This window comes from Bactrocera neohumeralis, unplaced genomic scaffold, assembly GCF_024586455.1.
Source record: "Bactrocera neohumeralis isolate Rockhampton unplaced genomic scaffold, APGP_CSIRO_Bneo_wtdbg2-racon-allhic-juicebox.fasta_v2 cluster09, whole genome shotgun sequence".
In the NCBI taxonomy this organism is placed as follows: domain Eukaryota; kingdom Metazoa; phylum Arthropoda; class Insecta; order Diptera; family Tephritidae; genus Bactrocera; species Bactrocera neohumeralis.
In genome coordinates, this window is record NW_026089622.1 from 614393 (window position 1) to 640829 (window position 26437).

The 26437-nt window shown below is 37.0% G+C and overlaps 2 protein-coding genes and 1 pseudogene across 2 annotated transcripts; 2 read left to right on the forward strand and 1 right to left on the reverse strand.

Moving 5' to 3' along the window:
* Positions 1-3046: 3046 nt before the first annotated feature.
* LOC126764376 (putative nuclease HARBI1) lies at positions 3047-4284 on the forward strand. Its single transcript, XM_050482077.1, has 4 exons — positions 3047-3146; positions 3211-3646; positions 3699-3843; positions 3902-4284. Coding segments are annotated over exons 1-4 (966 nt in total). The 5' UTR covers positions 3047-3144.
* Positions 4285-4379: 95 nt separating this feature from the next.
* Positions 4380-5120, reverse strand: LOC126764377 (uncharacterized; the record flags this gene model as incomplete). Its single annotated transcript, XM_050482078.1, has 2 exons — positions 4974-5120; positions 4380-4895 (listed from the first exon to the last, which is right to left on the reverse strand). Coding segments are annotated over exons 1-2 (663 nt in total), but the record flags the coding sequence as incomplete, so codon positions are not given.
* A 20607-nt stretch (positions 5121-25727) lies between these two features.
* LOC126763968 (uncharacterized) lies at positions 25728-26163 on the forward strand (annotated as a pseudogene).
* The last annotated feature ends 274 nt before the right edge of the window (positions 26164-26437 follow it).

Here is a 26437-nt window from a genome sequence, read left to right on the forward strand (position 1 = left end):
TAAAAATAAGAACAATTATTGCAATCCCAAACAAAGACCAAAGTGAAATAGAAGCAAAAATTGTAGAAATATTTACTTATGAAAATAAAACGTTTACATTTGAAGAAAATAAATCATTGAAAGGATTAAAACCAAGTAACCACTGTATTTTAAGAAAAAATTGTAAACTCATAAAAAATAACGAACTTGAGATATTAGCACTAGATATAAAAACAATTGTTATTAAAAATGCAAATACTTTGAAAATTAATAATACATGTAATCAAGAACTACCATTAATATGTAAGTGGAAACTATGTAATAAGGTTTAATAATTGTTCAATTAAAATTAATGACTATTATTTTTCAAATTTTGTTGAAGATATAAAGGAAAATATTGTAACCGTAAGATATAAAGACAATCAGAATTTCACGAAAAAAATTACTTTTGATGAAATTGTAGAAGAACATAAATCAAATATAGAAAACATTGTTAAATTGAAAATACATACGAAAATATCTCATATTTGCAACATATTAAGCATAATTACAATTATATTAGTAGCTACTGTCATTATCAAAAAACACAAATATATAAAAATAATATTAAATAAAAGAATTCAGGAGAATTCTACTATAAAGGGGGGAGTAGTTACATGTACGACTACGTATGTAAAAACACCTGACAAGGCAGTTGATAAATACGACGAACTGTTAAAGCAAATTGCAACATAACACCATTTCCGGCTTTTGCAATTTGCTTAAACAAATAAAGTAATACAAAATTAATTTAATAAGTAAATTTCGTAAGAATTATTTGAATTAATAAAAGAATGCTTATTCAGCAATAATATGTTAAAAATAAGTGAATATTTTAAGCAATTTGTAATTAGAATAAGCTTCATTTTAAGTAAATTTTATCAAATAAAGCAGTCTGTTCTGGATGTCCAACAACGTCACCTCGTTGCAATCTAATTTGATTTTTTGACTTTTTTTAAAAACCCGTTTACCGCGACTAAACATATAATTTGCGTGGTCAACTAGTTAAAAATAATTTTATCAATTTCTCCGAAAATTGGGTACAAATTTCATTCAAATAATAATGAAAATATATTTCTTGCCATCATAAGAATTTTTTTGTTAAAATCTTTGAATGTAATGCAAAATTTAGTATAAATTAATAATACAACTTATCAAACTGACTACGCCATAAATTTAAAAAAGTATATTTGTGATGCGTTTTTTTCCTGTTACTGCGCATCGACTACCATTGAAATTGACGTTTTCAAAATCACCCTGGTATAAAGTAGTTATATTCGTGGAACATATTTTCGGCATTAAACTATAGCATATCCAATATTATACGTCCAGTTAATTTTGCTAAGATATCTTACTTATGGACCAATATACACGATATAAAGCCGTGAGAGATAGGGATAGTAGTATTGACCCGATTTTATCTATCTTTAACATTGATACATATTATTAACAGAAAAAGATAATATCTGTATCCTATATTAAGATACCTCACCATCATCAATATATGTATACATACTTATGTTAAGGAGTAAAGTCAACTAGTTGTGTGATAATCCTGATATTAGTTGTAGGCAAAGTTTTCATCCGATTTTATCCATTTTACACACCGTTATGAGAAAAATAAGCTCTCAAATTTTATTCAGATAATTCACAAATTTGCCGACATAAGCTATATAAAGTCAGCCGGAAGTTCGAAAATCTTTCTCTCAATTTTACCAATTTCCGACGTATCGCCATAATATTATCAAAAAAGATTTCTTTCTGAATTTCTATAGTTATCTCATAGATTGGCCGCTGTTTTCGATAAAAAGTCAGCGGGAGGTACTGGGAGCCACATATTCGATATCTTGAGGCTTGATTAATTTTGGTCCGAAATCAATAATTTTTGCTCACGGGCAGGCAGTCACCGTTCCCATGGCGTCCGGTCGAAGTAACCGGGACGGAGCGGTCAAGGACTGTCGGCTCGGCACCATGCCTCGAAATTACTTTAGGAATGTTTTCTGTCGCTACAACAACAACAACAGTGACCTAGTGCATTTGTATATGTCTCAATTAGATACAAATCAGTGGTCGGCATCTCATAGCAAAATTTTGCAAACTAACTTCACACCTACGCTTACGCTCTATCGTTCAGTCGTTATCGAGCCAGCAACGAATTAACGTCACGCAAGACTATAGCGCAAAACCAAATATGCCCTGCGAGAAATATTTTATGATTCTAAATGCCTTTTATGTTCCAAGTCTTTTAAAGATAATAGGGAATATATCCTTAAAAGACATTTTGTTAATTTTCATTATACTATTAATTATTTAGATGAAAAAGAACGAAAATGTCGTTTTAAAGAAAAAAATATATACTATATATATGCTTAATTTTAATTCCAATTTCTCACTGGGCTACTTTTTTTTCGTGCTCACCAACACAGTGACAGATCCTCTCATGCCGACCACTCCCTGCCAACCACGGCTACCCGCTTATGACAAATATTCCAATACAACCACACATTTTTTCTCTATGCACTAACACCAACGCACATTTTCGGGTTATTTTTTGTTTACCTAAATGTGATGAAAAAAGGTTTCTTTCATCTCATGATTTATTTGAATGAGTGCGAAGGAGAAAACATAATTGTCAATAGTGACAAAAGGAAATCCCAAAAAGGGTAATAAAAAAAACGATTGAAAGACTCATGTCATTCGTGATCGTACTATCGTAAAGGAGGCTCGTACAACAAGAAGGTAAGTGAATGATATTTTTTAAATAATTTGCAAATAATTCAGCCCTATCACGCAATCCATCGTAGCGAAGCTACGAATACGAATGTGCGCTACGAATACGCATAATTTGTATCACTGAATTCATGTGAATTCGAAACTTTTGTTGCCAGACTTAAATTTGAATTTTGACATTTCGAAATCAGCTGTGTAGAAGAAAATATTAAAATTTTGATTAATAAAAGTGAAATCATTTATATTGAAATTGATTTTACGAACAAAATATGTATTCGCTAACGTTTTTATTTACATATGTTGCTTGAGGAAGAACGTGAGAGAAGTCGGCGTGATCTAAAAATTCAACGAAAATCACTGAGGGACAAGAGCAACCCTTTCGATGTGGACGAAACAATGTACAGTTCAAAAATCCACAAAAATTCATTATTAAATTTTATTAAAATTATTTTTCTAAAACAGGTTTATTAAAAACTATCGCTTAAATAAGGCGGCCTTTACATATGTCCTCGATGTTCTAGAGAGGAATGCAAGTTCTTCAAGATCGTCATCTATTTCTTTACTTCATCGATTGTCTTCGGTTTTACGGTTTTTAGCTGAAGGAGGCTATCAGCATGGAGTGGGTAAAGACTTCGATATTCCAATGGCTCAGTCAACATTTTGTTGCATCTTAAAAGAAGTATTGGGATTGCTTCAGTCCCATTTGTGCCCTCAGTGGATAAACCTCGAGTTAAGTAACGTTGAAAAAAGGGAAGCGAAAAAGGATTTTTTTCAGAAATACGGATTTCCAGGCGCGATTTTGTGTGTAGACGGGACACATATTAAAATCGTTGCTCCAATTAGAGATAAGTTTCTCTATTATAACCGCAAAGGATACTTTAGTATCAATGCCATGATTGTAAGTCTGGTAACAAATTCGCATTTCAAACATCTTAATCAATGTTTTGCAGATATGTGACAATAAAATGAAAATACGTTATGTGAACGCTCAGTTTCCTGGCAGCAATCACGACTCGCACATATGGAATGTCAGCAATGCTCGTTATTTTCTTGAGAAAAAGTACCTCGATGGTGAACGAAACACTTGGCTTTTGGGTATTATACATACAAACATATATATTACAAAAATTCCCAAAATTTTATATTTGTACAGGAGATGCTGGATATGCCTTAGAACCATGGTTAATGACACCATTCCGTACCCCTCCCTCAGGAAGCCCAGAAGAGAAATATAATAAAATACATGCAAAAGCGAGAAATATCGTTGAAAGAACAATAGGAGTTTTTAAAAATCGTTTTAGATGTCTTCTGGGTGCTCGTGAACTTCACTACGAGCCATGGAAGGCATCTCAAATCGTTAATGTTGCGGCAGCGTTACACAACGTTTGCATTCACTTTCGCGTGAATGATGAAAGTTTAGAAAATAATTCGGAACCAAATATTTTGACAGAAAGTAATGAAATTCTTTCATCAACTTATAGTGAAGCAGCTTCACAAATCAGAGAAGCTATATGTGCAACACTTACCAGAGTATAATATCCTAAATAAATATTAACACAAAATGGTTATAGTTTTAAATAAGTATTTATTTAATTAATTTAATTATTTTTTGTCATTGCTTGCAATTTTTTTTCTTCAATTTCTAACATTCGCTGCTTAATCGAATTCTTAGCAGCTATCAAATTCTCCATAGCTATGTTGTGCCTTCTAATTTCTTCCACTTCCGCATTTTTTAAATCATTTTGCACTTCCAATGCTCTGCACACTCGTCGCATACGTACTGAAAGATCATCCAACTTTTCGATGACCTTTTCCTGAAAATCTTTTTGAATTTGAAATTGTTCTTTAATTACATCGGCTGTACAGGTTTCCGGTGGCCTAGTAGTACGTTTAGGCAGTGCTGGACTGCAGGTCACTGATGGCATTGATACGTCAGCTAACGTCTCGTTGCCCGCGTCGGCTACAATTGGTAAGCCGATGCTAACTGTATTGTCAATGCCACTTGCACTTGTTTGCAATGCCGTTAGTGCTATCACCGCTTCCTCCAATTCGTTGAAATGGTGCTGCCTATATCTGCCGCCACCAGTAGCTGACTGCTCCTTTTTATTTTCAACAAGTTTCCTTTTTATATACGCCTTCCAGTCAAGCTACCTAATAAAAAATAATTCAAACAAGCTTTTAATTATCCTGTTACAACAATAAAATCTATAACTTTATTATATTACCTTCTTCCAGCTGGAAATATCCTTGATAGGCGGACCAACACTATTTAGTTCTTGGGCCATGTTGTTCCAAAAAGCTGCCACTTCCTCTTTAGGGCACTTTGTAAAACCCTGTGCCATTTCAGGCTTTTGCTGTAACAGCTCAACCATTAGTGCATATTGTTGCTTGGTGGTAATTACTTTGGACCTGCGGAAATATGTTATAGTTTGATTTGAATTAAAAGTTTTAATTAATAATATGTTATAGTTTGAATTCAATTAAAAGTTTTAAAACAAGTTTTAATTGAATTCAAACTATAACATATTTATTTTTAATTTAAAACTTACATTTTTCTTTTTTTTAAATTTATTTCTCCGTTACCACAAACCTGTCGTACAAAAATTCCGCTAAACTTAAAAATTTTCCGTTCCGAGTGAATTCAGTGAATGCAACTCTACGAATTTCGAACTTACTTTCGGAACTATTCGAATTGCATGATAGCAGTTTCGTAACTTTCCCGAAAAAACAGTCTACGATGGATTGCGTGATAGGGCTGATTACTTCATTTGTTTTTATAGCATTGGAATTAGCAGCTACAGCAATATCATCAGAAGCAGCAAATTTAAATTGTTAAGTAAGTATGTGAGAAAAAGTGTGTGTTGTTTGAAATTGGATTGCGCAGTTGAACATAATACGCAAAAATAATTACATATGTATGTACATAAGTAAGTATTTTATGCGTTTAAGGCGGCCTGCACAATCCAATATAATATGTGAAAACAAATATTTGCTTTACATTTTAAATAATCAGATAATATTATTCTTTTATTTCAGATATTATTATGATTTTTATTTAATTATTCTTTCTTTTCTGATTTTATCACTATTTTTATTTAATTAATCTTTGCTTTCAGAGTAAATTCTATTTGTATTTGATATATTTTATTCTTTCAGATAATATTAATCTTTTTTTTCAGATATTATTATCATTTTATACAATTAATCTTTCTTCAATGTAATTATTATTTATTTTCAGGTATTTGTCTTTTATAATATTTTTCCACTCTTTTATTTTCAGGTTTTAAAAATTCTTTTCTTTATTTAATCTTTTTTTAAATATTAAATATTTTTTAAATTAAATATATTTTTATTTATATAAACTGTAATAAATTTTTTGTTAACATATAAAAAATAAAATATAAATTTTGAAAATTAAAAAATTTAGTTTGAAATTTTAATAAATTTTAAAAGTAGGAATCAAAAATTGCAACCCCGCATCAGCTGTTTAAAATGCAACCCTGTATCAGCTATTTAAAAAGAGAAAATGCAACCCTGCATCAACCGTAGATTGGGGATATTAGAGCAGGACAGATATACTTTTTTATATGACACTGCTGAATGAGCGCAACAAAGATGTATGATCACATTTATACGTACGTGACTGGGTAAAATTGTCGCTCGGCCTATGTTAAAGTACACATGATTACCCTATGGATTACCCACTTTCTTACCCACTGATTATCTGGTTTTTTACCCGCTCATGGTTGGCCGGGCTGATATAAATGATACTAACAACCGTTAAGTGAAAACAACTTGTGCAAAATGTTGCGAGAGTATAAAAATAGAGTATTTATTTTAAAATCTCAAATACAGGGCTATTAACCGACAGATGGCGCAAAAAACAAATCAAAAACACCAACGAAGCTTTGTGTAATTAGGCACAGAATGTTAATAAACAGAGAAGGTGCAAATGTTAAATCAAAAGTGACTATTTAGATTTGCGTTTTCAATTGATCGCTTGAATTAAAGGCGGATTATTGGTAAAACCCGCGGAATTAAATAAGCCAATTTAGTTACTCTAACGAAATGTGTTACTTACAGACATAATTAATATATTTCAGAAGAATATACTATATATTTATTAAATGTTCCCTTATTTATGCGTATTTACACAAATCTGACAATCAATGTCTTTCGTCTTTACTTTTCGTTTTCTGTGAGAACAGCCGGAAAGAAAAAAGTTGAACGATCGCAGACAAGGAAGGGTCAAGGTGTGCACTGCCCCATAAATATTTTAGGCATTTGTTATAACATTTAAATAAATGTGAATTGAATTTATATGTATTTATGTTTTTACGTAAATTTTATTACACAGTAGAATCACGAAAAAGTTAACCAAAATGTCCCAAAGGTGTTTTACTTTTCTGAAATATTAACTTTTCCAAAGGGTTTTCGAATTTGAAAAAAATCACGGTAATAACCATAATTTTGGTGATATAATACGTTCAATTTATTTGCATGACTCCCTTTTACTCGTAACAAAACAAAAACTATAATTGTTTTGTACTTTTAAACATTATACATACAAATGAAGATATTAATTTGTAAAGGATGGTTTAAAGGAGCGGTCGAGACTTGTATGTTTCTTTTTTTTGTGCAATAGCTACTGATTTGCATCATTATTGTTTTCATACCTCTTTATCAAGGTATTGATGCATTCAAACGCTTCCGAAAAACTCACTTTCTGTTGTTGCATTTCTTCCTCGATAACTGTTTCTTCAACTTCATTGTCAGACACTTCGAAATCTTCATCATCTTCCGTATTCCGTCTCACTGTTTGATATTTTCCAAGCTTTTAAAAGCACTGTTCTTGGCAATATATTCCAGGCTATTTTAATCAGCAAGATGACAACACGAATTGAATGTAATTTCAAATTATTCTCAACCGGAACGTTTTCTTGTGATATAATGTTCAATAACAGTTAAGCCCGGTATCCTAACTTAAGGGATTTACATCCATGGGCAGCAAATTTATCTGCTTAATAAACGAATGATGGAACCAGCGGAAGAATGGCCCTGAATTCATCCAAGACGCTTGAGAGTTAGCATATTTCAATGGGTTTTCGAACCCCTTGAAGCAACGTGAGTTTGCGAAATTACCAATTATCAATGGTTTCAACTTAGCAAATCAGCTGCGTTCGCACACAACATAAATGTTATTTTATCCTTATTAATTTTTCGGGCCAGGTGCCGAAGGACGGGATATTCCAATTTATGTAAAGTTTTCTTAGTTGCAAATTCATGTGTGTTTGGCACTGCCTCCAAAATTGCATGACGTATTTTCTTTATTTTTTAGATGGCCGCCTAAGAAACATTATAATGCAGCGCCAAACGATTTCCATAAATACCATCACCGATTTTTCTTAAAATCTCAGATTTTTGATGCAAATTTAATTTGTCTTGCAATGATTTTTTCTGCTTTGATGACATTTTTTAATACACTAACTATAAACAACTCACAAGTTCAAACGCTACGTACTTATGTAACTCGCGACTCCGACAAAAATTTTCGTTTACAGTAACTCAAAATATTCATCTCGGTCAAAAATTGGCGAACATAGTTGAACTTAATTCCATTTTTTAAGCTAAAGTGATCCGAGACGAATTTAGTGAAGGTCGTCCAAAATCAGTTGTTGTTCCAGAAACTATTGATACTGTGCGCGAACTAATATTGCAAGATTGTCATGTAACCTGTCATGCGATAGCGACAACTATAGGCATTAGTGGGACCAGCATACAACAACAACTGCAACGAGAATTTTTGTTTATACTTAAGTACTGATCCGTTACTCTGTCTGATTCTGTCAGTTCAGTTCATGTACACGAAGCGCACTGTTTGTCTTCAAATCAGCGATAGAGAACAACTTTGAATCACTAGCGATCAGCTTATACCTGATTTGTTTATGAACGTTCGTATCAGCAGAAAATACCCAAAGTGATGCAAACTCATGCTTCAATGATTGAAATGATCGACAGAGTTTGGTTTGTACATACATATATCATCCCCTAAACACTGATTTACTAGTGCACTTTTGTTCTATTTCAAATATGTATGTACATATGTTTGTATATACATGTATGTATGTATGTGTGTATGTATGTATGTACATATGTTATATGTATAATGAAAATTCCATCGAGTATATACATACAACAATTGTATTTATGTATATTAGGGTGATTCAAAACAAAATTTTTTTTTTTCGTTTGGTACTCGGAAAAATAGGTTCCTAAACACCTCTAAGAAAGCCTCTCCAAGCATGAGTTCTTAATTGTAACGGGAAGGTCCTCCTACATACAGTTTTCTATTTTTTCTTATTATCAGATAGAAAAATTTATATCTCATTTCCAACTAATTGAAAAAATATCTTGTTCCTTAGATTTTGTAGGAAATTGAATGCTCTACAAAAAAGGTCTCATATCATTTTTTCGTAAACCCAACCGTTTAAAAGACAATAACAGTTAAAGTTTGATTATTTTTGGGAAAATTTTTTATTTTTTATGAATTTTATAACTCAATGAAAAAAAATTATTATGAATGATGAAACTCATAGTTTTATAGGAAATTTACTGCTCTTAAAAATGGTCTCTTATGATTTTTCGATTAAGTTAAGCGTTTACGAGATATTCATCGTCAAACATCAATGCATATCAATTTTTCTAGTTTGTGGTCAATAATTAAAAAAAATTCAATTTATTTTGCGAGTTTAAGGGAAATTTACAGAAATTTGAGTTTTTATGAATAGAAATATGTTATGAACTATTTTTTTAATTAGTTTTTTTTAGTTTTGGGCATGTTTGGTTACATTAATATGCATTTTTTAAATATATAATTCAATTTAGTGTGTTTCACTTTTTATCGAAGAATTTATTTATTTAATTATCAACTGCCATATAATTTTCAATATTTTCAACATAACTTTTTACACTTTTACTGTAAATAATGTATATGTATATGTATGTACATATGTAATGTATATATGTATGTATGTACGTTCTCGATGGAATTTCCATTGTTTACGCTTCGAAAATTTGTAACATGCGCACATTTTCAAAGCTGATACATTTTTTGCCACACATGATTCAAATCAGTCCACCAGAAATTTTTTGTTGTTTGCTGTATTCATAGATTTACTCGTAGATTTATTTATAGTTTACCCAAAGTTTCATTTCAATTCAAACAATCGTCGCAACGCTATGAACTGACATGATACGATTGCAACCGAAGCCAACCAACCGCTTACACGATCGTGATTGTCGAAGAACAGATTGTTCGTGTTGCATCAGGTCAGTTGACGCTGGCGGCTACTCGAATTGATTAACAATGTTGTCTATGCTGAACTGAATTGAGTTGATTGTGTTTTTGGCACGACTGTTTGTTCTGATTTTATCATACTCGTTGCAGCTCTCTGGTACGAACATTCGCCTGTAAACAATTGTTTACGTTGAATCCCACGCAGTTTGTCATTCGCTCAAAAAAAGGCTCGTGTCGATTGGTAGAGAGAAATGTTCAAACAATACATTAACAGTGCATCGAAATACATTAATGAAATCTTAAAATATGCTGAATCGTGAATTTACGTGTATAAGCCTGAGAGTAAACAATAGTCGTCTGTATGGGTGCTTCAAACACCAAAAATCTAACAAAAGCTGTTCGACTACGAAGCACTTCCAAGAAAATGGTTGGTCAGCACTCTGATAATGTCAGGCATTTTTAGTAACCTCTAACCATAATTCGATGTTAAGCCTTCACCGCTTAAATGACTCACGTGCAAAAGACCCTAACTGTTCGGCATTCCGGCTAGTGGTGACCACACCGTTAACATCTAAACGTCCATCAGTCCAGCTAATCCCCATACCACCCCACCCACACCTCTCCTGCCACTCTCCCACAAAAACAACCCGACCTGTCAGTTAGGTGCCTTTGATGCAAAAATGCGTTCAGAGGCCCATGCCCCGTAGGCAGAAAACCACACTCAACAAACGCAACGTCCCGAATTTACTCATATTGTCCCAACGGTCTTGCTCTCTACACCTAACCCTATCATCTAGAAGCCTCGTGCCCCCTAGATATTCCTCCCTCTCTTCTACATGAGTGCAAAAGTGCTAGAGTTGTTTCTCTCTTGAAGTCCCCTGATATCGGGGAACTCTCCTTCCAGTATTTGGAAAAGTGCTGGAAAGTGTTATGGTGGAACGGCTTCAGGAGCTAATGCGGGGAATGTGGTCGCATAGGCATTCATATATAGCCGATCAGGTCTCCACAGGCTTCGGCGTCACCAGTGTAATCTCTTCCAGCCCATATTTTGAGGCAAGCTCCACCTCATTATTTTTCACCTCGAAGACCAACGCACAAATCATCTCCGCACGAATCATTCCGTTTCCTCTTGCCCTCTTTACAGGCGCTCGTATCGCTAGCGCCCACTTTCTTCGACGCCATTGTTGACAGTCATAACTTCGAAGTCGTAAATAATTTCGTCTATTTTGGAACCAATATAAACACTAACAACAATATCAGCTTCCTCGTTGCCTTCTCGCCTACAAACTGGTTGGGCGAAGAAAAATATTATTTATCTAAGGAATCCATGTGAGTCAATGACAATTCTAATTTTTTACCATGTTCGAAAATGGCTGTGTATATTAAACTTCGCCACTGATCACTAGTAAATATAAACTAATCGTAACTTTCATCGACTGAATACAATGCAGTACCAGTAATGACAAAATGAAAATTAATTCTAAAATTTAGCTTAGTGTTTTCTCAAGCAAATTGATGCCGTGTCCGATGGAAAGAACATACCGCCACCTAAAATGCAAAATAACGTATCATCAAAACATTCAAAATTCAGTTATTTATTGATTACGATTCACCATATCATATTACAAATGTATGTGTCACAAATGTTAAGCTTCTGCGAAAGTAATACTGCAAATTCAAAAAAATTTATCATAAACTGCTTCATTTCGTTTAACAAAATAACGTATCATCACTCATGTAAAGATTATTTTTGTTTTTTTTTCTTACAACGAAGTTAGCATTGATTTATTATTTATGTTTACTTTTATTGGTTATGTTCAATGTGCTTTGGTTAGGTTAGGTTAAATGGCTGTTCAAAGACCGCACGTGGTAGTCCTTTGTGAGGCCATAGAAAAGAAGAACTCCTGTGTTCGAACTACTTGTAAAAATCAGCAAACGCTTAGTAGCCAATACAAATTTGCACAGTCGTTTATTTTCCTTTCTCGCCAGCTTGGTGGTATGTACATATGAAGATATGCGCTTCCAATGTTTAAGTTTTGACCTCCCAAACGAGGAAGTGTTAAGTTGTTTGCACTGCATTTTCATTCATACAGCTTCTTCCAATCCGCTCCCATTCTGCCGATAGCGGTTCTAGCGTGCCTTTTCTTGCTAGCTCATTAGTTTTACAGTTTCCTGCTATTCCGCTGTAATCTGGTTAGGTTAGGCACTCTGTTAATGAGTTCAAGGCTAGTATCGCCGCTCTGCTATCTGAGTGGATGGTCACTTCTCCGAAGGAGGCTGCACTCCGAAGCAGTAAAACTACTGCTATCTTAATGGCTGCCACCTCGGCCTGGATGACACTTCAATAATCAGGAAGTCTGAAACTGGAGTTGATAGCGAGCTCCTGACAGTAGACCCCTCCACCAACCTTCCGCCCATCCGTGAAGAAGCTCACTGACCCCCTCCGCCAACGGCTTCTTCCTATCCACAACTCCCTCACTGGTATATGGGTAGAGAAGCAGCAGCCAGAGTTCGGTTTAGCGACTCAATTATCCAAGTGATCCGGTATGAAGTCAAGGCGAGTGAGGATTTCCGAGTGTTTAGACCTGTGTTCTTTTAAGAATTTAGCAGCCTAATCTTTTGCACCCACAAGGTTTAACGATAACCAAGCAGAAATATGAACATCTGCAGGAGCTAAAAGCTTTGATTCCAGCAAACTGTCATTACTTTTATGATGATATATCTGTTAATAAAAAATGCGAGAAATTTTTTGCAATCAACTGAAATAATATTTAATACCGAATTCAAAGATTAAATCAAAGGTTAATTCAAATTTTAAATCAAAGATTAATTAAATAATTTAGTCCCAACTGTACCCTCTGAGAGTTATCGACAGTATGATCAGTGGCGGATTTGCAGTCCTAGCCGCTCTAGGCCCCACGCCATGTGCGCCCCTTTCTCAGCACCCATCATTATAGACTAAAGACATAATTCATGAATTTACTTTATTACCACTTTTAATTGATTCAGAAAATTGTTTAACTAAAAGCTAGCGGATAAAGCTAGTTTATAATATTTTCCGAGATTTCAGGGAAGATTGTACATTAAAATAAAACATTTAAAAATGGTTTTAGGTTTTGTTTTCATTAAAATAAATGTTTTACTCGTACAATGTGTTACAAAACTCGTCTGCACTTAACGGCAGCAAAACCATTAATCAAATCTTCGCAATCCAATTTGCTTAAAAAATGAGCTTCTATGTTAAGCAAACCAAGATCGTTTAACCTCTGCTCCGTCATTGTTGTGCGTAAATAGTTTTTCACTCTCCACAAACAAGAAAACGATCTTTCTCCAGTACAGTTACTGGCAGGTGTACACACGCACATACGAAGAGCAATATCCACGTTTGGGTAAACGGTTTGAAGACCTTCGGTTCGTAACCATTTCAACAAACTGACTGCACTCTTTCGCACCTCATTTTTTATGCTGCAGTAAGAACGAAAATGAAGACACTCTTTTGTAAAATCGTTTTCTAAGTCATTAGAATAAATCATTTGCAATGCCTTGGCCTTATTTTCGACTTCTGAGACGTTTAGATTCGTCAGGTTGGTAATAAAGTAAAATTTATTGTAGAGTAATTTATAAGCATCCCGACGTCTTTTCAGTTCTTCTGACAATGTATCAATTACTACTAAAAAAGATTTATTCAAAAATTTTCACGGCCATTTTTTTTGTTGCATCTCTTCACCTGTATTTGTCTCGCCAGGAAGCAGCTTACGCTTTCGATTGCGTCGAAAATCTTTTTCGTATTCCTGTACGAAGGACAGTTTTCTCGCTTTTTTTTCGAAATACTACAAGCCTCTTTGCTGCTTTCAACTGCACGTTCACCTACTAAATTCAGTGAGTGTGCTGAACAGGGAACATAGTCGGAAAGGGGTGAAATTTCCTTTATTTTAGCTATTATAATTGCCTGACATGTTAGCTGCGTTGTGATATGATTGCCCGCGGCAGTTTGAAATGTCAACTCCCAATTCAGTTAAAGTTGAAGTAACAGCATCTGTCATTTGTTGTGATTTCTGGCCTGTGTTTTGAATAAACTTAAGAAACCGTTCTACAGGTGATACATTAGGCAGGACATATCTGATTACATAAGTGAGCTGGTCTACCTGAGATATATCCGGCGTCGAGTCATTGATCAGAGAAAATATTTTGCTGTTAATATTTCCATTACAATTGTTTCCAAAACTTTGTTTCCCATAAGTCGAATGAACTCTTCGCATGTTGTTGAAGAAAGATAACTCGTAAATCCTGAGCCTGGATTTCCATAACGTGTAATGTGTTTAGCTAAGAACGGATCGAACTCGGCGATAAGCTCTATGGACATTAAATAATTTCCATTGTGGATTGATCTAAATTTTTCGTCGTGCCCTCTGAAAGGCAAACCACGTGATGCAAGTGCTTTTACGCATGCAACTACTCTTTTCAGAATGTTTTTCCAGTAATTTATTTCTTCATCTAATTCATTGGTCGGCATGAGAGGATCTGTCAGTGTGTTGGTGAGCACGAAAAAAAAGTAGCCCAGTGAGAAATTGGAATTAAAACTAAGCATCTAATTTAAATAATTAATAGTATTATGAAAATTAACAAAATGTATTTTAAGGATATATTCCCTATTATCTTTAAAAGACTTGGAACATAAAAGGCATTGCATAGCACCAAAGGCATTTAGAATCATAAAATATTTCTCGCAGGGCATATTTGGTTTTGCGCTATAATCATGCATGATGTTAATTCGTTGCTGTCTCGACAACGACTGAACGATAGAGCGTAAGCGTATGTGTGAAGTTAGTTTGCACAATTGTGCTAAGAAATGCCGACCACTGATCTAATTGCATTGTTAATGCGCGGTCAATGCGACCTAACACGTTGCTTCGTTCTTTCATATGCAGAACAGATAATTTGTGAGTAGGCGAATTCTCATGAGTTGACACTCGATGATATGAATTTTTCCAGTCATTGAAACCTTCTTTTTTGTCGAATTGACTCTCCCCGCCATTAAAAACAAAACCACATCCAGTACTTTTGGAATAAATTAGCCACTTTCGCGGAACTTTTTCACCATTTAGAAGCTGACGTTCGAATAAATGTCTCGACAACTGTCGCGCTTTATCTTTGTAAATGCGCTCATTCTTGGGAAAATCATTTTGGATGTTTTGATTGGCTCCGTTCTTACAAATGTGATCACGCGTGAACTCGTCGATTGCCCATTTAGCTGGATCGTCGTTGATTTCGTAGAGCTCATGGTCCGGAGGATTGGGCTGCACTCCTACTCCTGCCACTCCTGGTACGAGTGGGATATCCACGGTTTGTTCTTTTGATTTACTTGCCACATTGATCAAAGTATTTTCACAGCGGCGCAACGCACCGCATGCGCGTCCGCACGAGCTTGACTGACACGCGCGTAATAACAATAGGTTAGGTACCTAAGTACCTATTCTTCCTAGATACTTTATATGTACGATGTACGAAATTATTTATACTTTGATACGCAAAAATAGTGATTTAGGAAGATTATATAACGGCATACGGTTAAGATACTTTGCATTTGAGTTATTTCTTGTTAATCTTGTTGTTATCAGTGATTTTTTGGCACGATTTGCCGCCCTTAATATCTGGCCGCCCTAGGCCGGGCCTGCTGGGCCTTAGGGCAAATTCGCCACTGGGTATGATCGTTTTTCCAATTGCCTACTTTGCTTGGACCAATCAGAGAGCGCCACGTCAGTTCATGCGTAAGCAAGTAGGACTTAAAATAATTGTTCCCGATTTGCTTACTAGACCAATCAGAACGCGCCACGTTAATTCATTCGTAAGCAAGTAGAACTTACGAGGATTACGTGAGTCATGCTGCCAGATCGTTCGTAACACTCCCCCCCGGTATATCCTATTGATCAGGGTGTACCGAATTAATCACATCTAGAACTGCTATTTTGGCGGCAGGTCTCTCAAAGATGCCACGGGCTGTCTTCAGAGTGGCGCTTCTGACCTTTTCATCATCACTATTTCGTACTTGGATCACTTTGCCTTTAGGCCAGTAGTTCTGGGGTTTACTAGGATCAACTACGTACGCTATATCACCGACTTCGATTGCCTTTACATCTGTAAACCATTTGCTTCGCTTGGTTATGGTGGGCAAGTACTCAACTATCCAACGTCTCCAGAAGGCGCTTGCTAGTTGCTGCGATGTTTGCCAGTTACGACGCAATAAAATGTCCTCAGTAACTGGTTCCGCGATTGGCTTAACTCCACTGTAGCTACCTAACAAGAAGTGGTTAGGAGTGAGCCCTTCTTCCTCTTCGTGGTCGATGGGGATATAAGTTAGTGGCCGAGAGTTAAGCGTCATTTCCGCTTCCATTAAGACTGCACGAAGGAGTTCATCACTGGGGCGGCTAGTTGTCAAAATTTGTTTTAGCACTTGCTTTACTGACCGAACTAACCGTTCCCACGCTCCGCCCATATGTGGCGAAGCGGCTGGTATAAAATGCCAGTTGGTGGCAGCAGAAGTAAAGGTTCTTGTTATATAATTTTTATATATCAGTTCAAATGCTAACTTCAACTTCTTCTCAGCAACTTTAAAGTTTGCACCATTATCACTCCATATTTCTACCGGACTGCCTCGGCGAGACATAAAATTACGTACAGCTAGAATGCAGGAGTCTTTCGAGAGCGAGAATGCGATTTCGAGACGCACTGCTCTGGTTGTTAGGCAGGTAAATAATACTCCGTATCTCTTCTCGGTACTTCTTTTGACCGTAACCAGGAGGGAACCAAAGTAGTCATCGACTACGTAAGAGAACGGTCGACTAAATGCTGAGGTCCGGAATGCGGGCAGAGAGGCCATCATAGGTGGCCGAGGTTGAGATGTTCTGTTTTTACAATGCTGACAAATGCGTCGAATCTTATTAGCCACTGTTCGTAGTTTTATGATCCAATAGAATTGCTTTATCTCATTCACCACTATTTCCAAGTTTCCATGCTGATACTTTACTTGGAAGTTTGCTTAATTATAAGGTACGTAACATGATGATTTGAGGGCAATAAAACTTGATCTGGTCGCCCTGTTATTTTAACTAGACCATTTATTCACCGGTTTAAACATCGTGATCATCCAAATAAGGTGATAGCTTCAGAATCTTGATGGATTTGTCAACTGGCTTCCGGCTTCTAGAGATGCGATAGAGTCTCCGAAGTTGTTGTGTTGAGCCTTTCTCCAAAGATAATATTCCGGTTTACGAAAATCTTCAGTAGTTGGTCCATCACCAACAGGTTGATTATCTCGACTAATGCTTAGCCAGGACCGAACACAATACATTGTCATAGCTGTTGCACGAAGTAGACGGTTCCAAGTAGAAAATCTCAGTGATGCTGTTTTGAGGTTGGGTGATGAAAGCCAGTAAACTGTGGACGCAGTTCTTCAGTTGCAATACATTGCAGTTCGTCAGACATAAGCCACTTGACAGGCGAGAGGTACAAGAATGATGGTCCTCTAAACCATCGACTGTCGTTAGAAAAGTTTGGATCACCGTTATATTTGGTTGCTTCGTCGGAAACGTTTTCCTCAGATGGAACCCAATGTCATTCCTTGACGGCGGTCAGCTCTAAAATTTCACTAACCCGGAAGGCTACGAATTGCTTGTAGCAGCGGTGATCGGATAGTAGCCACGCTAATACCGTTCGGGAATCTGACCAATAAACGCGTTTATTGGAGTGGATAGAGTGCGACTCGATAACATGTTTGGCTAGGCAAGCACCTAGAAGTGCTGCTTTCAGTTCTGAACGAGGTATAGATATTCGCATTAATGGCATCACCCTTGTTTTGCTTGCGTTCATTGTACAGCTAACCATATCGCCATACGCGTATCGAAGGTAAAAAACTGCGTAGCTAGCTTCACTTGCATGAACGAATGTGTGTAATTCGATTTGTGGAACTCCGTCAAACACAGTTCGCATATAGCATCTTGGAGTTCTTAGACTCTCTACTTTCGGAATTAGTTTGAGCCATCTTAGCCACTTGGCAAATTGGTTATCAGGGATTGGAACATCCCAGTCACATCCCAGTCGCATCCAGCTCTCCATATCTCTTGTAGGATAACCTTTGCATATAAACTCATCATCGATCCAAGGGGATCGTAAATAGTCATGACCAAACTCAAAACCTCTCGCTTAGTAGGCCGCCTTTGATGAATAAATATGCCAGAATCTCTATACTTAGCGGAAGTTCACGGTCAAGATCGAGAGATAGTGGTGAAACATTTCAGCTATATCGGCTGTCCTAGTAATTCTGTTTTGTCGAAACTTAAAGAGCACCAAGTGATGAGGAGTTGTTAGGTCTGGACCTTTCAGCAGCATTCTGTTTAGGGTCACTCTATTTACTTTGGTAGCTGCGTCGCAGACTAGTCTAACCTTTCTCCCCTATACATATATGGATCCAAAAGCCGCGTTATTTAAGCCTATCAGCGGTTGTGGAGTGGCGTTTGAATAAGAGTGCAATGACAATCCTTTCAAATTGAGCAGGCAAATAGAGTTTCTTGACAGAGCGAACATCTTTAAGAGAAAATTGCCTATGCCCTTTTAGAGCCGAAATAGTCAGGTCGGCTACGACAGACTGCTTCTCGTACCGATGCGTGTCACCAGTCCAACGTAGGCAGAGTGGTTGTGGTGTTCCTCTTACATTCAGCTGTTTTAAAAGCTCTTCTCTCTTCGTCGATGAGTGTAAGAGATGAGCCATCATCTATGAAGGCGTATGTTGATACACTTTCCTGACCAGAATGTATGACTACTGGTAGTATTCGAAACAGTGTGCTTGCCCCTGTTACTATATGCGCATTAATGTTGGCAGAACGCTCTCTGGCTATCATTTTGACATTATTTGTAGCTTTCGTAACTACAGTTGTGTGGCGAATTCCGAGTTGTGTAAAAGTGGATGATGAGGCAAAATTAAAAACTTCACTACAACTTTCATCGCAAACGATACATCTTACCGAACGAAAATGATGATTAAGTACCCCTCGTTTGCGTTCTCGTATTGGATCCTTTGGAACGAGAACGCAGTTGGCACCTTGAGCCAAATGAAAGAGCCAATCATTCAAGTTTTGTAGATTGCATGCTGTTAGGCTCTGCTTATGCATTCCCCAATACGCTGGTAGAAGCCCAGGTAATTTGGAAACCAACCGTGTTCAAATTCGCGATTGTCCAAATGACCAGTCAGACTTGATACTGATATCGTTGTTTTGCACTTCTACGGCGATATCGACTATAGATTCCAAATGGCTCTCCGATGGTAGCGGCAGTTTACAAATTTGGCGTTGCAGAACACTGATGATCAATTCTGGTCTACCAAATCTCATTTGAAGAGTGGCCATAACTTGATTGACGCATGAGGAGTGCAATAACAGATTTTTAACAGCCTTTAGCGCTGGACCTTCCAAAGCCTGTCGCAGTCTTAGCAGATTGTCTTCGTCAGAAAATCCGCAAACCTCTGTAGTTTGATTGTAAGCGGCATAAAACAACGGCCACTCGCTGGGTTTACCATCATATTTGGGTAATTCTTTAGCAAGGCTGTTACGAGAAGCAACTTGATCCCTACTCAATCGGCGACAAGTTGTAGAACCAAAAGACAAGCTGATAACGCGCCCAGCTGTCGGAAAAGTTGTATGAGCTGGTTGTGGCAAAACAGTCTCTGGATTGAGTGTTGAATTCCGTCGCAACTGCTGTTCAAGTGACTGTATTCGGTTCAATAACGATTGAAGGACCAGTTTCACCTTGTTGACCCGTTAACATTCCGGTTGGAATACTGTTAGGTAGTGAAGACCCGCGTTTTGTAATATCGTTTAGAACAGGAGCGGTTGTATTAAATGGTTCCACAAATTGTGGCGACAGCTGCAGCGTTTGGGATGGATGAAGTGCGTCATCCCCTAACCTGGTTGAGATCCTAGGCATTGAATACTGCCTTTCGTCAAAGTCGTCATCAAAACCCATTGCATCTATGCGATCCAAAAAGCTGTGCTGTTCTCTTAATAAAGCCTCCCTCTGTCGTAAGATTTCGCTTTGCTCTTGTAGCCACTCGGCGCGGCGACGAAGGCCGAGTGAACCAAAAGAGTTTGAGGAGTAAACAGGACTTATGAGTTGACTTTCTTGTAGATGCGCTTGTTGGGGTGATACATACACCCGACTCCCATTTGGAGGAGCTGCAGTTGGTACGCCTGCGTTCGAACTCTCAGCTTGTGTCACAGGAATGCGCTGATTAGCAGCCCGATCAGTACCACTATGGTCCTCTAGGTAGCTCACAATTGGAAAGCTTGTTGAAGTAGTGAGATTGGCGGCTGCAGCCCAATTAGGATCAAGAACGAAATTGGCAGGTGCAGCAGATGATTCTAAGTTATTCGCGCGCGACATTATGAATTACGTTAAATGTAGTGCGCGATGAGGGTGGTATAAATTTTTTAATATGTTAATAAAAAATGCGAGAATTTTTTTGCAATTAGCTGAAATAATATTTAGTACCGAATTCGAAGGTTAAATCAAAGGTTAATTCAAATGTTAAATCAAAGGTTAATTAAACAAGTAAGGAAGGGGTAAGTTCGGGTGTCACCGAACATTTTGTACTCTCGCATGATAAAGTTATAATAATTTACATATTTTTTTATTTTTCTGTAAAATTAATTAGATTAGATCAATTTGTGTACTTTGAGCATTGAATTGTATTTTCATTTCCTAATGTATATATTATACAGAGAAGGCATCAGATGAAATTCAAAATAGCGTTATATTGGAAGAAGGCGTTAAGAAAATATTATGTACCGAATTTCATTGAAATCGGTCTAGTAGTTCCTGAGATATGGTTTTTGGTCCATAAGTGGGCGCCGTCACGCCCATTTTAAATTTTTAAAAAAAGCCTGGGTGCAGCTTCCTTCTGTAAAATTTGGTGTTTCTGACGTTTTTTGTTAGTCGGTTAACGCACTTTTAGTGATTTTCAACATAGCCTTTGTATGGGAGGTGGGCGTGGTTATTATCCGATTTCTTCCATTTTTGAACTGTATATGGAAATGCCTGAAGAAAACGACTCTGTAGAGTTTGGTTGACATAGCTATAGTAGTTTCTGGCAAAAAACTTAGTAGGGGGCGGGGCCACTCCCACTTTTCCAAACAAATTACTTCCAAATATTACCCTCCCTAATGCGATTCTTTGTGCCAAATTCCATTTTAATATCTTTATTTATGGCATAGTTATGACACTTTATAGGTTTTCGGTTTCCGCCATTTTGTGGGCGTGGCAGTGGGCCGATTTTGCCCATCTTCAAACTTAACCTTCTTATGGAGCCAAGAAATACGTGTACCAAGTTTCATCATGATATCTCAATTTTTACTCAAGTTACAGCTTGCACGGACGGACGGACGGACAGACAGACATCCGGATTTCAACTCTACTCGTCACTCTGATCACTTTGGTATATATAACCCTATATCTGATTTTTTTAGTATTAGGACTTACAAACAACCGTTATGTGAACAAAACTATAATACTCTCCTTAGCAACTTTGTTGCGAGAATATAAAAATTTAGTCTCAACTGCACCCTCTGAGCGTTATCGACGGTTTATGGTTTTTCCAATTGCCTACTTTGCTAGTTAGACTAATTGCTCCCGTTTCCCAATCGGACCAATCAGAGCGCGCCACGTCAGTTCATGCGTAAGCAAGTAGGACTTGAAACAAGAAAAAACGTTAGCTTCGGCTGCACCGGAGCTGATATACCCTTCACAGGTGCATTTCTTTTAGTAACTATGTGTTCAGTTTATATGGAAGCTATATACTATGTAATCCGATCTGAGCAATTTTTTCGGAGATTATATTATTACCTTAAGCAGTAATCCATGTCAAATTTCATTAAGATACCACGTCAAATGCGAAAGTTTTCCATACAAGCCCTTGATTCCGATCGTTCGGTTTGTATGGCAGCTATATGCCATAGTAAGTCGATCTGAACAATTTCTTCGGAGATTACATTGTTCTTCTTCTGTGCTGAGCTGGAGTGTTTTCATCCATCCGGACAACATGACCTAGCCAGCGTAGCCGCTGCCTTTTAATTCGCTGAACTATGTCAATGTCGTCGTATATCTCGTACAGCTCATCGTTCCATCGAATGCGATATTCGCTGTGGCCAATGCGCAAAGGACCATAAATCTTTCGCAGAATTTTTCTCTCGAAAACTCGTAACGTCGACTCATCGGTTGCTGTCACCGCCCAAGCCTCTGCACCATGTAGCAGGACGGGAATTATGAGCGACTAATAGAGTTTAGCTTTTGTTCGTCGAGAGAGGACTTTACTTTTCAATTGCCTACTCAGTCCGAAGTAGCACCTGTTGGCAAGAGCAATCCTGCGTTGGATTTCCAGGCTGACATTGTTGGTGGTGTTAATGCTGGTTCCTAAATAGACGAAATTATCTACAACTTCAAAGTTATGACTGACAACAGTGACGTGAGAGCCAAGTCGCGAGTGTGACGACTGTTTGTTTGATGACAGGAGATATTTCGTTTTGCCCTCGTTCACTGCCAGACCCATTTTCTGTGCTTCCTTGTCCAGCCTGGAGAAAGCAGAACTAACGGCACGGGTGTTGAGGCCGATGATATCAATATCGTCGGCATACGCCAGCAGCTGTACACTCTTATAGAAGATGGTACCTTCTCTGTTTAGTTCTGCAGCTCGAACTATTTTCTCCAGAAGCAGGTTGAAGAAGTCGCACGATAGGGAGTCGCCTTGTCTGAAACCTCGTTTGGTATCGAACGGCTCGGAGAGGTCCTTCCCGATCCTGACGGAGCTTTTCGTGTTGCTCAACGTCAGTTTACACAGCCGTATTAGTTTTGCGGGGATACCAAATTCAGACATCGCGGCATAAAGGCAGCTCCTTTTCGTGCTGTCGAAAGAGGCTTTGAAAGCGACGAAGAGGTGGTGTGTGTCGATTCTTCTTTCACGGGTCTTTTCCAAGATTTGGCGCATGGTGAATATCTGATCGGTTGTTGATTTTCCAGGTCTGAAGCCACACTGATAAGGTCCAATCAGTTTGTTGACGGTGGGCTTTAATCTTTCACACAATACGCTCGATAGAACCTTATATGCGATGTTGAGGAGGCTGATCCCACGGTAGTTGGCGCAGATTGTGGGGTCTCCTCTTTTATGGATTGGGCATAGCACACTTAAATTCCAATCGTTGGGCATGCTTTCCTCCGACCATATTGTACAAAGAAGCTGATGCATGCTCCGCCGTGTTTGAATAACTCGGCCGGCAATCCATCGGCCCCCGCCGCTTTGTAGTTCTTGAGGCGGCCAATTGCTATTCGAACTTCTTCATGGTCGGGTAATGGAACGTCTGCTCCATCGTCATCGATTGGGGAATCGGGTTCTCCTTCTCCTGGTGTTGTGCGTTCACTGCCATTCAACAGGCTGGAGAAGTGTTCCCTCCATAATTTAAGTATGCTCTGGGCATCAGTGACTAGATCACCTTTGGGGGTTCTACAAGAGTATGCTCCGGTCTTGAAACCTTCTGTAAGCCGCCGCATTTTTTCGTAGAATTGTCGAGCATTACCCCTGTCGGCCAGCTTATCAAGCTCTTCGTACTCACGCATTTCAGCCTCTTTCTTCTTCTGTCTGCAAATGCGTCTCGCTTCCCTCTTCAACTCTCGGTATCTATCCATCCCATCCCTAGGCAGCCTGTTTTCTCTCCGTTGCGACACGGCACTCCTCGTCGTACCAGTTGTTCTTTTGCACTTTCCGAAAACCAATGGTTTCGGTTGCAGCTGTACGTAAGGAATTTGAAATGCCGTCCCAGAGTTCCCTTATAACGAGTTGTTCAGGGTATAATAATTGCTCCCGATTTGTTTATTAGACCAACAGTACGCGCCACGTAAATTCATAGGTAAGCAAGTAGGACTTACGAGGATTACGTGAGTTATGCTGCCAGATCGTTCGTGGCAATATCTTTTGAATAATTATTTTTTTTTAATACATAATAATTAAACATTATCTTCATTTTTTGGCATAAAGAATTTAATTTTTTTAGTACTTACATATTTACACATCAATAATAAAAATATCATGAAATATGAAAAACTTGCAACTGTTTTTATTAAAAATTAAAAACAAATGCATTATTATTAAAATTTTTAATTTATATACCAATTTAGATTGATCATACGTTATTTTGCTTCAGAAATGAAACTATAAAGTTTGCTTTATTTTTAATCTAAAATATATTTATAGTTTCATGTTGATTTAGATTTAAAAATTTTGTTTCAATATCTCAAGTGGTTTTCATTTTATACAGTTTTTTCTTCTCCTGTAAAACTACGAAACGTGATGTTTTAATATATTTTGCATTACAGAGGACGATACATATTTACATAAAGTTGTAATACGTATATTTAGTGTACAAGCCAACGGAATACTCGCAATCAAAGCTTAGCAACGTACCACTAGAGGGTACTATTAAAAAAAAATTAACAATACTCCTGTTGGTGTTTCAAATTTCTATCTGTTTGCGAACTATGACTTTTATATATGAGTGATGAAATACTATGTAAAGAAAATATGACAAAATTCTGCATTAAAATCCTTTCGCCCTAGGCAATTGCCTAACTTGCCGATATGGACAGGCCGGGACTGGAAGAAGTTGACGCGGTTATAGCCCGATTTCACATATTTTCACAACATAATTTAAGAAACAAAACTATTATACTCTGTAGCAACATGTCGCGAGAGTATGATTAATGATGAAATCGGTTGAGAACCATGCCTCCTCTCCATACAACGGTTCAACGGAAAATGAACGTGGTACGTATGTATGTAGACCACTATTGTAGAGCATTTCCTACAATACTATGAACGTTGCAATTTTAAATGATGTTTTTCAATTAGTTATAAAATTTTGTAAAGCATTAAATTTGCTATAAAATCTTTGAAATGATATATTTTATTCAATCAATTGGAAGCGAGATATGTATAACAAAATAGATACAAGGTAAAAAAAATATCTTCATTTCGGCATATGATTTCCATAGTATGAGTGAAATATTTGGGAAATACATAATTAGGGTATTCACAAGGTGTCATAGTGTGTCATAGTGTGTCATATCGTCATATTGTCATATTTTTTTATGACTGTCATATCAACACTGTTGTTGTTTCACATGCAAAATTAAAATATGACTGATACAACACTGCGTGGTATGTTTCTTGAGTTTGCTATTCTATCAGCTGTATTTGTTTACTTTCTTATTATTGACGTTTAAGTGTTTGAAATTAATAAATTAAATAAATTTCGTTATTAATATGGAAGGAAACCACGATATTCAGGTAAAATAAGTTGAATATAAATGAAATATGAAAATATTTTGATGTTTATGTGGCTGCAAATGATTTTATTGCAGTGTAAACCAAAACGCCGCCGTTTCAGAATGTGGCAGAAGAAAAAGCGCTTGGGGAGTTCCTAATGGAAAATAGAAGTTTCGAGGTTTGTCATTTTAATTTAAAAAAACAAAACAAAGTCAAATAATTTTTTTTTAAAAGAAACCAACGGCTCAAAGCTTTTATGGTCGTTTCGTCGAAGACACGTAGCTGACGGTAGAATGGAAACTAGTGCGCGCAAAAGTACGCAATATGCGCCCTAATTATAATAAAGCAAAGGAGTGGGAAGAGTCGACAGGCGCAGGAAGTATGGAAGGCGACACAATAAAAAGTAAATTTTTTTAAGGAAATCTCTTTTTTTTTAATTGTGACGATTATTTTTTTCTATAGATACTTTAAGAAAAATGTGTTTTTTCAATGAAGAGTTGGACGATATTTTCGGCAGCAGTTTAAATTGTTCTGCAGTAGTGGAAGACAGTTTGGTGACGCTGTTAGAAAGCGATTCTATGTACAAGTCCATCGGGAGCAGAATGTGTGGTTGAAGCGGGCAGTTCAGTTGAAGCTGAAGCTGAAGAATTACAAAGTCCTGCGTTGAACGACATTGTGCACACTCGAAGGCAGAAAGGAATATATTCCAAAACTGCCTTGTCGGATATTTTGCAGGTTCATGGCGAGATCGCAGAAATAAGGAAGCAAAAGCTTAAGATGGATGTTGCAGCAAGGGAAAGGGAAATGGCAATCCAAGAAAAAGAATTAGAGTTAAAAGAAAAAGAAATATAATTAAAAAAAGGAGAAATTAATGACAAATTTGAAATTGAAAAAATGAAATTACAAATGCAGGAGAGGTTGGCAATGGAAGAGCTTAGGCTAAAATATAAATAATTTCACAATGCACTACATTTTTAGTTCACTTTTGTTATGAATTTATTTTTATTATTATGTGTTTTTTTATGTTTTAAATG

Bases quoted from the DNA above. Each gene is read 5' to 3' on its own strand.
- LOC126764376 (XM_050482077.1), top strand. The intron at 3,647-3,698 runs GTAAGTCTGGTA...AATGTTTTGCAG, and splicing joins TTAGTATCAATGCCATGATT to ATATGTGACAATAAAATGAA. The intron at 3,844-3,901 runs GTATTATACATA...ATATTTGTACAG, and splicing joins ACGAAACACTTGGCTTTTGG to GAGATGCTGGATATGCCTTA.